We start from the raw sequence: 13110 nt of genomic DNA on the forward strand, positions 1-13110 counted from the left end.
GACAGAAGATTAAAATAGATGTTTGCATATGCAGTGAGATAGAAATTTATCTCTGAAAGGACATTCAAAAGGAAAAAGTTTTTTTAAAAAAAAATATGTGCAATCACTTAAGATTAAAGTTGTCTCTCCAACTCTTCCTCCTATTGTTTGCGTTAAATACAATAAAAATATATGGTAAGAGTTATGGAATGTAACAGCAGGGCCCATATTCTGATCAGCAGTTCATCAGAGCAGTATGCTGCCACTTTTATTACAAAGAAAATCAGTTTTAAAGTGCTTAAGTTTCTTGGATTTGCTTACTTTCTTTATGGGCTAGCCTGAGAAAATCCAAGTAACCAAATCCATGATGGTTCAGACTGTCTTTCAATAAAGTAGGCAAGTTCATATTAAGCGAGGTTTTTGCCAGCTATAAATTCACTCACTGTTGCAGCACAGGGCTGCCTGACAGGATCTCACTAGAAGTTTGATCTGATGAAGCTTCTGTTTATCGGGAGGGAGAGGGCTGTATAATGTCTCAAATGTCCTTCCCATTTTAAGGATTTGCTGCATTGACATATTACAGCTGTCCTCATTGGAGTTTTATTCTTATTACTACCTTATTGTTATTTTACCGACAACTGTATGACCAGCTGCTATCTCACTGACATCAATACTGTCTCACAAGTCTACCTAGTGCTACACTAGCTAAACATTACTGGAATTTCCTGTTTGATTCACTGGGCCATTCAGTCCTTGAGATGGGGTGTCACTACACAATCAGCAACGGTATTTTACACTGTGCAGTACCTCATTTACCAGGTGTTTGATAGAGCAGAGATCTAGATAGAAGGCAGTAGCATAAGCTCACCTAGAGATTACAGTACTACAGGTAAGCAGAAATCAGTATTTTACAACGCTGCTTACTGAATTTCTTTCTTCCTTTCACATCAGAAGCCACTAGCTTGGTAAGATATTGAGTGAACTCCTCATTCTTAGCAACATTTTACTCCAGGCCTGGCTGTAATCCTCACTGTTACTGCTTTGAAAAAGTGACCTTGACAAACTCACCATATTCAAATGTGTAAATAAAAACTTCGTGGGTTTTTTTTGTGTGTGTGTTTATTATTGTCTTCTTACACTACAAAGACGAAGAGGAAGAAGAGAAGAATCAATTCCTATTTTTTAATACTTAGATTGACAGTGCTGCAAGCCTCTAGACATCACTTCAGGAATGAGAGATGCAGCTATTTACAAAATTTTTTACTTTTTTAAAGCATATCTTGGAAACATTCATAAGGCAAAGAATGGGCTATTTGCTCAAATAAGCAGCAGCCTGCAAAAATCACATGCAGTAGCTTATTTACTTTACATGCCTACATTCTCTTGTTTACTACCACAGAGTCTGTATTCTCATTCTCACCCAAGCCACTCAGACCAGCAGGAGTGAGTGGCTTCCATCAGCTGGAAGATGGGTGTTTTGGGTTTGGGTTTTTTTTTTCTTTTTTTTTTCTTTTTTGTTGTCACTGCTATTAACAATTTAAGTCTCTCACTCACACTGGGCAACAAACTCAGGCACTCTTTGTCATATTTATCAGCCTCCAGTGCCTCCAGTGGAAGAAGAGGCTCCTAAATACAATACACCCAAGTATACTCCATGTGGGTAAGTCTCATCTATGTGGTTCCAGAAGTTCCAGGGAGAGGAAGAGAGGAAGGTGAGCATTCATACAATGGAGTAAGCACAACTACATCTACTGAGATGACCACCACGTCAGAGAGCAAAAAAGACGTAGTTTTAAAGAGAGAAAATTAGTCACTGGCTTTCATAAACATAGACACCACACCATTCAGTTCATTCCTCTATACCCGCAGCTGCCATTCTTCTTAGCTACATTTTCATTTACCTCTCACTGCACATGACCTCTTTAAGTTCGTCTCCTTGCTCCATAAAGGTGTTTCTGATTCTACCAGTTCTGCTTTCATTCATCATTCAGAGCAGCACAGAAGGAACCATAGAAATCCTAGGTATATGCCTGTAGCATTCCACATACTCAACAAAGTACTGATATAAGTTTAAGCACAAACAGGCACAACTCAAAACTCACTGCATACAAATTGAGTGTATCTCACTGCTTTCAGACTAAGCATAGGGTACAAAAGACCAAATACAAGCTCGAGAGGAAAACCAAGAAATCTAATATTAGAAAGAGGAATAGAATATAGGAACCTAAAAGTAAAACTTATCTAAAAATGTCCAAACTGATTTTATTGTGAATTATATCTGATCCATATTTCATTCTGGAATTATCTGTGGAAAGCTGCACTTTTCAAATGTAGAATTCATAGAAAAAAATACTATGTTTTGCACGGGCTTGGTCCAGGCAGAAAAAGAAAAAAACTAGATGTCATCCAAAGCATGAAAGACAATGTCAGCTCTGAATCAGAACAGCTGCTTCTTTACGTAACACAGAAAACAAAAATTATGTGAGTCAAAACCATAATGCAAGAAATCTGTGCTCTAGGCTACTTACTTAAATGTTGTCGTCCCTCCCCCCCACCCTCAGTTATTTGAAGGATCATATCAGACTAATTATTGAATCATGGAATCATAGAATAGTTTGGGTTGGAAAGGACCTTAAGATCATCTAGTTCCAACCCCCCTGCCATGAGCAGGGACATCTCACACTAAACCATGACACCAAAGCCTCTGGCCTTTGAACACCGCCAGGGATGAAGCATTCACAACTTCCTTGGGAAACCCATTCCAGTGCCTCACCACCCTAACAGTAAAGAACTTCTTCCTTATATCCAATCTAAACTTCCCCTGTTTAAGTTTGAACCTCTTACCCTTTGTCCTATCACTACAGCCCCTAAGGAAGAGTCCATCCCCAGCATCCTTATAGGCCCTCTTCAGATACTGGAAGGCTGCTATGAGGTCTCCACGCAGCCTTCTCTTCTCCAGGCTGAACAGCACCAACTTTCTCAGCCTGTCTTCATACGGGAGGTGCTCCAGTCCCCTCATCATCCTCCTGGCCCTTCCTCTGGATTTGTTCCAACAGTTCCATGTCCTTTTTATGTTGAGGACACCAGAACTGCACACAATACTCCAAGGGAGGTCTCACGAGAGCAGAGGGGCAGGATCACCTCCTTCGACCTGATGGTCACACTCCTCTTGATGCAGCCCAGGATACGGTTGACTTTCTGAGCTGCGAGCGCTCACTGAAGCCAGCTCATGTTCATTTTCTCATCGACCAACACCCCCAAGTCCTTCTCCGCAGGGCTCCTTTGAATCTCTTCTCTGCCCAACCTGTAGCTGTGCCTGGGATTGCTCTGACCCAGGTGTAGGACCTTGCACTTGGCATGGTTAAATTTCATCAGGTTGGCATCAGCCCACCTCACAAGCGTGTCAAGGTCCCTCTGGATGGCATCCCTTCCCTCCAGCACATCAACCAAACCACACAGCTTGGTGTCATCGGCAAACTTGCTGAGGGCGCACTCAATCCCACTGTCCATGTCACCGACAAAGATGTTGAACCAGATCGGTCCCAACACTGATCCCTGAAGAACACGACTCATTACTGGTTTCCAGCTGGACATTGAGCCATGGACCACAACTCTTTGCGTGTGGCCATCCAGCCAGTTCTTTATCCACCGAGTGGTCCACCCATCAAATTGATGTCTCTCCAATTTAGAGACAAGGATGTCATGCAGGACATTGTTGAACGCTTTGCACAAGTCCAGGCAGATGACACCAACTGCTCAACCCCTGTCCATCAGTTTTGTAGCCCCATCATAGAAGGCCACCAAATTGGTCAGGCAGGATTCCCCCTTAGTGAAGCCATGCTGGCTGTCACCAACCACCTCCTTGTTTTTCATGTGCCTTAGCATGCCTTCCAGGAGAATCTGCTCCAAGATTTTGCCAGGCACAGAGGTGAGACTGACTGGTCTGTTTAATTCCCTGGGTCATCCATTTTCTCCTTCTTGAAAATGGGGGTTATATTTCGCTTCTTCCAGTCGTTGGGAACTTCACCTCACTGCCATGATTTTTCAAATATGATGGCCAGTGGCTTAGTAACTTCATTTGCCAGTTCCTTCAAGACCCGCGGATGGATGTCGTCAGGTCCCATGGACTTGTGTACGTTCACGTTCTTAAGATGGTCTCAAACCAGATCCTCTCCTACAGTGGCCCAAGGTCTTCTTTCTCACAGTCCCTGCATCTTCTTTCCAAGACTTGGGTGGTGTGGTCAAAGCATTTGCCAGTGAAGACCAAGGCAAAGAAGTCATTAAGGACCTCAGCCTTCTCCAAATCCAGGGTAGCCAGTTCTCCTGATGTTCTCTGACCTGTGTTAAGTCAGGAGATTATGATCTGGTGGCAATTACAGAGACGTGGTGGGACAGCTCGCATGACTGGAATATACTCATGGAGGGCTATGTCCTTTTCAGGAAAGACAGGCCAGCCAGGCGGGGTGGTGGAGTTGCTCTTTATGTGCGAGAGCAGCTGCAATGTTCTGAGTTCTGTCCAGGGACAGAGGACGAGCGAATTGAGAGTCTGTGGGTGAGAATTAAGGGGCAGGCTGGCAGGGGTGATACTGTTGTGGGTGTCTGTTACAGGCCACCAGATCAGGGTGAGGAAGTTGACGAGGCCTTCTACAGGCAGCTGAGAGCGGCCTCACAGTCACAGTCCGTGGTTGTCGTGGGGGATTTTAACTTCCCTGATATTTGCTGGAAGGACTACTCAGCAACCCAGCCACAGTCCAGTTGGTTCCTCCAGTGTATGGATGATAACTTCCTCATGCAAATGGTGGATGAGCCAACCAGGAGAGGAGCGCTGCTGGATCTCATCCTCACTAACAAGGAGGGTCTGGTCGAAGCAGTAAAGGTTGAGGGCTGCCTTGGTTGCAGCGACCACGAGATGGTGGAATTCAGGATCTTGTGTGGTAAGACCAGTACAATAGCAAGTCGAATTGCAACCCTGGACTTTAGCAGGGCAAACTTTGCCCTTTTCAAGCAATTGCTAGGGGAAATCCCATGGGCAAGGCTGCTTGAAGGTAAAGGGGCACAAGATAGTTGGTTGGCATTCAAGAATTGCTTATTCCAAGCTCAAGAGCAGAGCATCCCGACACGTAGGAAGTCAAGGAAGAGGGCCAGGAGACCTGCGTGGCTAAATAAGGAACTGCTGGCTATGCTCAAGTGGAAGAGGAGAGTTTACAGGTCATGGAAGGAGGGGCTGGCCACTTGGGAGGAATATAAGGCTGCTGCTAGAGGATGTAGGAAGGCAGCTAGGATGGCTAAGGCCTCCTTAGAATTAAATCTGGCAAGAGAGGTCAAGGACAGCAGAAAGAGCTTTTTCAAATACATAGCTGATAAAACTAACGTCAGAGGCAAGGTAGGCCCACTGGTGAAGGGGATGGGTGCCCTGGTGACTGAAGATACAGAGATGGCAGAGTTATTGAATGCCTTCTTTGTCTGTGTCTACTCTGCCGGAGGCAGTCCTGAAGAGCCCTGTACTCCTGAGACCTCAGATGAAGTCAGGTCACTGGAGCAGTTTGCCTTAGTCGATGAGGAATGGGTTAGAGACCAGTTGAGCAATTTGGACATCCATAAATCCATGGGTCCAGATGGGATGCACCCGCGGGTGCTGAGGGAACTGGCAGAAGTCATTGCTAGACCACTCTCCATCATCTTTACCAAGTCTTGGGAAATGGGAGAGGTGCCTGAGGACTGGAGGAAAGCAAATGTCACTCCAGTCTTCAAAAAGGGCAAGAAGGAGGACCCGAGTAACTATAGACCAGTCAGCCTCACCTCCATCCCTGGGAAAGTGATGGAACACCTTATCCTTGATGCCATCTTAAGGCATGTCAAGGATAAGAGGGTTATGAGGGGCAGTCAACATGGCTTTACCAAGGGGAAGTCGTGCTTGATCAACCTCATAGCCTTTTATGAGGAAATAACACGGTGGATGGATGATGGCAGAGCGGTGGATGTGGTCTACCTTGACTTCAGCAAAGCATTTGACACAGTCTCCCACAGCATCCTCATAGCTAAATTGAGGAAGTGTGGTCTGGATGATCATGTAGTGAGGTGGACTGCAAACTGGCTGAAGGAGAGAAGCCAGAGAATTGTAGTCTATGGGGCGGAGTCTAGTTGGAGGCCTGTATCTAGTGGAGTGCCTCAAGGGTCAGTACTGGGACCAGTATTATTTAATATATTCATCAATGATTTAGATGAGGGAATTGAGTGTACTATCAGCAAGTTTGCTGATGACACTAAGCTGGGAGGAGTGGCTGACACGCCAGAAGGCTGTGCTGCCATCCAGCGAGACCTGGACAGGCTGGAGAATTGGGCAGGGAATAACTTGATGAAATATAACAAGGGAAAGTGTAGAGTCCTGCATCTGGGCAGGAACAACCCCAGGTTCCAGTATAGGTTGGGGAATGACCTGTTAGAGAGTAGTGTAGGGGAGAGGGCCCTAGTGGACGGCAGGATGACCATGAGCCAACACTGTGCCCTTGTGGCCAAGAAGGCCAATGGCATCCTGGGGTGTATCAGAGGGGGGGTGGTCAGTAGGTCAACAGAGGTTCTCCTTCCTCTCTACTCTGCCCTGGTGAAACAACATCTGGAATATTGTGTCCAGTTCTGGGCCCCTCAGTTCAAGGACAGGGACCTGCTGGAGAGAGTGCAGCGCAGGGCGACAAAGATGATTAAGGGAGTGGAGCATCTCCCTTATGAGGAAAGGCTGAGGGAGCTGGGTCTCTTTAGTTTGGAAAAGAGGAGACTGAGGGGTGACCTCATTAATGTTTATAAATATATAAAGGGTGAGTGTCACAAGGATGGAGCCAGGCTCTTCTTGGTGACAACCAATGGTAAGACAAGGGGTAGTGGGCTCAAACTGGAACACAAGAGGTTCCACTTAAACTTGAGAAGAAACTTCTTCTCAGTGAGGGTGACAGAACACTGGAACAGGCTGCCCAGGGAGGTTGTGGAGTCTCCTTCTCTGGAGACATTCAAAACCCGCCTGGACACATTCCTGTGTAACCTTATCTAGGTGTTCCTGCTCCGGCAGAGGGATTGGACTAGATGATCTTTTCAGGTCCCTTCCAATCTCTAACATACTGTGATACTGTGATCTTCCGAAGAGGGCCCACATTGTCCCTAGTCTGTCTTTTATTTGCAATGTACCTATAGAATCCCTTCCTGTTATCTTTCACATCCCCAGCTAAGTTTAATTTTAACTGGTCCTTCGCTTTCCTAGCCTGGTCCCTAGCTTCCCAGACAACATCCCTGTATTATTCCCAGGCCGCCTGTCCTTGCTTCCAACTTTTATAAGCCTCTTATTATGCGCAGTCTTATTCCAGTTTACAGGCCTGGGACTTAAAATAGGTGCAACACAATTGGTATTGCTAATGTATTTCTTGCTATTTCTTTTCTCAGAAAAAATACTTCAGGAGTTGAGAAAGCAAAAATAAACTACCATTTCTTTTCCTGGAGTAACTCACTTTAAAAAAAAATCAAAAAATGCACAGCAGTCATGAGGCTAAAAGAAGAGAATTGTAAATTTTTCAGGACAAATTCTAACCTTTCAGCAATGGCCACTGCAGATAGAGAATAAAATTGTGTGATGTTCAAGGACACCAACCACTTTTTTTTTTTTTTCACCCTCTGTCTGCCTATCAGAACCAACTGTAACAGTGCTAGACTCCAAAAGATACGGCCTCACAGGTAAAGATAAAAGTGTCAGTGACAAAGGTCAGAATTAAAGGGCATAGCTTGATAACTGAGAAAAATAAGGATACAATTTGCCAAATATACATATGGAGTTGAAGAAAAGTACATTACAAGAAAAGAAGGGAAAGAGCTGTTTTCATTATATGAGACAGAAAGAGACAGCCAAAACATGTACTCAAGCTTACAAGTCACTGAGGTACTAATTTCTTCAGAACATGAAGAACAATTCTCTGGGGAAAACTCTGCGTACAGCAGATAGCCACATCATCAGGGGTATCAACTTCTCTCCACACCTGATCCACTACTTCAGAAAGAAAAAAGATATTGGTGTCCGTTAACTACTGCTAAGAGGTTGAAGCAAGCAGCTAAAAAAAGTAAGCACTGTATCTGCCATATGCCTTTATAGGTGGCATTTCTGTAGGTATCTGAACCTCCCCTGGAAAATTTTACAGGTACCAGGAATCAGAAAGACTGGGTATGATTGACTGCTTAAAAAATTTTCATACTGATTATAAAGCACAAAGTTTGCATAGACTTGCATCAAAACAGGGCAATCCTTTAGCTTATCCTACTTCTTAGATTCTCTTTCAATAAAAATGGCATGAATTCAAGTCTTTTATAAAGGCACCATCACATCACTCCTCTTGGGCTCCTAACTGCAAACTGCCATCTCCTCTTTTTCCAGACCCAAAACAATCTCCAAAACATCTCAAGATCACAATTGTGCCGTGGCACTAGGTATCAATAGTAAACTCAGTTTGTCTGAGCCTTATACTAAGAACGCTCCATTCTTTGGGCATATAATGATTTCACTACCACCACTGTACCACTCTGCTCCCCCCTGAAATGCATCTTGAAGGCCTGATCCTCTTCTTTCCAACAATCCAGGCAATTACTGCTGCAACACTCTAGAAAGGTGAGCCCTCTTAATAATCAGCAGCAGTAAGAGTCTCTTGGCACTGTAACACAAGCCTGTTTTGCCTCATATGGCCATACATAATGCCAATGTCACTTCCACAGAGTTCAACTGGTGGACTTGGCAGTGTTAGGTTTACAGTTGGACTTGATCTTTAAGGTCTTTTCCAATCTAAACGATTCTATGATTCTATGTAGTCAGGCCCTGACCTACTGCTAAACTAGCTCAGTAATACCAGGTGCGTAGCCACAACAGCATTTAACTCACCAGCGAAGTACCTGGCCTAGTTAGTATAGCACTAGCATGGACAAAGCTAGAAATCCTCCAGGACAGGCACATGTGATTGTGGTCATATAACTGCAGGTTGGAAAGCATAAACTTAGCCTGTGGTAGCATATATGATGGAATACAGCAGTTTAGAGGGGAGCATGGTGCTCTGTAAGAGAACTTAACACGTTTGTGGACAACATCAAAGTCACATAAAATTGAGAGGAGGAAATTGTGTCATGGTTGCTTCTTGCTAAAAATGTTCCTGCAGTTACCCATTCAGGAAAAAATTAAATTGCCCTCTCCGTGTACTTGCTCTTTAACATGGAGAAGTAACATAGTTGCCATTTTGACTGTTAGTTAAAGGGTTTCATTACATTTTACTATATAAATAGATTGTTTTCAAAGATAAATACTTCATATTAATAATTTCAGAGTTCACTATGTCATTTAAGAGTTCTAATCAGGTTTAAGGATGTTTGTTTCTTCTAGAAGAAAAAACACTTCCTATCCTAAGTGGATAGAGGTGAACAACAACATAGAGCCAAGGCCAATTCTCCTTGTGACTAGAGAAGGAAAAGAGATTTTTTTTTTTTTTTACTGTATTTGTTGAAGGTTATATTGCTTGTTTTATGGAGAATTAATAAAGTACAGAGACTTTGCCTAGCTAGGCAGCCCTCTGTTTGTAGCCTGCAATCACGCAAGATCAAGCAGAATCAGGGTAACAAAAAGGCCTAGGAAACCAATGATGTATAGCACAGGTACCGAAGGAGGCATTAATTCAGAACATTTAACTCAGGAAAAGCAGGAAGTCCAACTCAATTTCCAAGCAGCTTAAATACTACTCGTGAGTACAAGCATTCAATTTTTTCTGTTTCACAGGAAATATCTAACATAATAAAGAGTGTGTATTTCATTATTTTTCTGCCTTTTTTCTTTCAAGACTTTTCACATTTTTGCAGAATCTTCCCTTTCAAGGAAACTACTGTTTTGTCTATCCATTCCTTCTTAGCTGTTATGCTGACCCTGCTTTTGATAGTTACTGTTTCTCCCGTTGTTTCTGACATTTATAATTTCCTTACAGTTTGCTAAATACTTACCACAAAACACATTTTATATTTTAAAAAGTAGTCATGCAAAGAAACCAGGAACAAAATCACAAAACAAACAAACAAACAAAAAAAAAACAAACAAAAACAAACAAAAAAAAACACAAAAAAAAAAAAAACACAAAAAAAAAACAAAAAAAAAAAACAACCCCAAAAAACCACACAGAGAAAGACATTGCAATTTAACTGGATGTCTTTGAGTGTACGCTTAAAACCTGGGAACAGCCCAAATGAATTTGTATTGCTTCACAAACAAACTGATTTTGTTCAGTTCAGTTTTGGTGCATTGAGAATTAAAAGATTGTCTGTATTTAAGCTGAACCGCAATGACTTGACTTTACTGAAGCTACATGCACATATGTGCATCAATGTGTCACCAGAGAAGTGCAATATAATAGTTTTGACATGTCAGGACAGGTGGATATAGTCACTTCTGAAAGCTAAACAATCATGTTACTCAAACTTCAGAGTGAGGTAGGTAATTCACAAAGTAGAATTTATGAAAGATCAACTTAAAGTTTTTGGTACAAACATGTTAATGACACACCATTCGAGATGGAGTTTTTTATTTTACATTATTTCTTTTTCTTAATTCATTAAAACAAATTAATGACATTCCAAAGACACAGTGCACCTAGATTTGATTATTTTTGTTTCCAAGTAAACCTATGAAGTGCTGCAGAGAAAAAAGAAAACAAGCTTATGATGTCACATGAATATATTACTCATTAACTGATTTTAAAAACTAACCTGAGCTGGAGTCACAGCAGCACTGCACTTCCTACAGCAGTGAAAAGTTGCACGTTTGAAGGAGCATACTGGAACTCAACTTCCAAGCTCTGCAGCTAACTCCATTAAAATGAGGAGAAAAAAGAGCTCCTTAGAGGACTCTGTTTTTCATTCTCAAACTCAGAACAGCTTCAGAAAGTCAAGTAACGACACTCCAGTCAGTCCGACAGAGAGTTTTGGATCAGTATTTATAAGGTAAATCCTGATGTGTTTTGAGTGTTCTGTATGTACTTTATTCTGGGGGGGACAACATAGGAGGCAGCAACAGGGGAGGGCATGTGGACAAATACACCCTGATGAGGAAGCTTTTAATATGAAATGGCAGTGCATGCAGAGTTGGTAATTTCACCTATGTTACTGATTGCACAGGAAAGGGGAGCACTACTGTAAAGGAGAAACTTGTAAAGGAGGCAATTTTGTTCTCTCTTTGCTTACGCCGAAGTAGGGCTTTGAGTGTGTATAGAACTGTACACAAAGTCTTAAAAGGACCTCTGCAAGGTCATCCAACACTGTCTATGATATCTGAGTGGATCACTGCACAAAACAAACGTAAGCTCTGAACAGAGAATTTAACAAAATGTTTTGATGTGTGTTTTGGCTATATGAAATGTTTATTTTATAATGCTTCTTAAACTGTGTTTCAAGACAAAAGCTACCATAATCACAAGGAGTATTCATGGAAGCTGAACACTCACATGAATGAATACTGCTGAAGGCTTTGCTGATAGAACAATCGCAAACAGTTTCTAAGGGGAAATCTGTTTTCTTACTTTGGAAGGGTGAACTCTTGTGGATTGTAGACTTCAAATGAGATGGGATTCATTGTAATGAAGAGTTCTGGATAAATTATGCACATTTAAGACAGCACAGATACATGAGGGAATGTTGCATCAGAGGGTTACTGGCATTTACTATTATCCTTCCCCATCTACTGCAGGAGAGGCACAAGGAAACATCCATAGAATTTATGTCAACTCCTTATGAATAAAATAAGATATTCAAAGTAGCTTTAGACATTTACTAGTTCTTAACCAATTTGAAAATTCTTTACCAAGTGCTATCCTTAACGTCTGCTCAGTGCCCAGCCACCCTGAAGAGTGATTTGGAGGAGGCACCTCTACATGTCTTTGTGCAGCTGAATTACATTTCTTTGTAGCTGTGCACAAATTCTTTATATGGGGTGATACCTCATATCACTAATTGGGTCACAAGTATAAATAAGTCTCTTGGCCTCATTTTTTCTCTTTTGAAATGTTATTAGGGCTTTTTAATATTTTATCTGCATAGCATCCTTTCTTCCAACTCAAATGTCAAAGAGATAATGTCTGTTTGAACAGAGAATAAGGAATCAGAAATTTTAATTAGAGCCCTGTCATGGTTTAAGCTGAACCGAGGACAAGCCCTCAAAGGCTCTTACCTAGAATTAATCCCTTACAGCCTGCTTTTTAAAAACATCCACATGTGGAGTTTTATGCCTTTCTTGATCTCATCCTCCAATTAGGCATGTAACCCATGTATGTACAGCAGCGTGTGGAGGCTTCAGCACAAGTAGGTGATGTTTAACCACTTCTAATTTGGGCAATAGAAAGTTTGTCCTCTTTTCTCTGTCCAACACTGGGCAGACAGATTTACCTACTTTTTTATTTACCACTTGATAACCAGTACACAAAAAAACCCCTACTATATATGCTCTGACAGCAATGTGATAAGCCCTTACAAAGAACAGAGTACTTTGCCTCAGATTTCTCAATAATCAACCTGCCTGCCAAGTAGCAACTGGCAAGGGCAGGCCTTCTAGAAAGCCAGCTCATTCAATTGCTGTTTCAGTAAGAATAATATGATCAAAAAACCCTACTGTGAAACTATACCTCTATCAATAGAAAAGATGGAATAGCAGGATGCAAATACTAGTCAATCTAATACGAAAATGCATGATCCCAGAAGCATAGAAAGGGTTAGAAGAGACTTCAAAGATTTTCTAGTTCTGCCCCCCCTGCCATGGGCAGGGACACCTTCCACTACACCACGTTCTTCAAAGCCCCATCTAAACTGGCCAGGGAAGCTTGAGCTGTCATCAAACTTGCTTTTCATGTGTTTGTCACTATCATGATACACTTTTCCAAGATGAGCCACATGAAAAATGAAGGAAAATGCTTTTGGGAGAAAGAAATGCAGGCTCTGCATTTTTAGGTACTATTTTCAATATGGTCCTATTTACTTAGAGCATAAAGATACATCTATGATTGCTCTTGTTCATCCTAATTATTCATGCCTGAGGACAAAACCTGACTATATGCATAAGTTTTATATACCTCTGTTTTCCACTCA

The 13110-nt window shown here is 42.1% G+C and overlaps 1 protein-coding gene across 1 annotated transcript in view; it reads left to right on the forward strand.

The window, feature by feature from the left end:
* Nucleotides 1-10852: 10852 nt before the first annotated feature.
* Nucleotides 10853-13110, forward strand: part of GRAMD2B (GRAM domain containing 2B) — a gene marked incomplete at both ends in the record, with an annotated part of 39212 nt that continues 36954 nt past the window's right edge. The window contains one exon of the mRNA XM_080637110.1: nucleotides 10853-10977. Within this exon, the coding sequence (XP_080493236.1) occupies nucleotides 10853-10977 (125 nt within the window). The remainder of the gene's footprint in view (nucleotides 10978-13110) is intronic.

Source organism: Psittacula echo (genome assembly GCF_963264785.1).
Source record: "Psittacula echo genome assembly, chromosome: Z".
NCBI classification, from domain to species: domain Eukaryota; kingdom Metazoa; phylum Chordata; class Aves; order Psittaciformes; family Psittacidae; genus Psittacula; species Psittacula echo.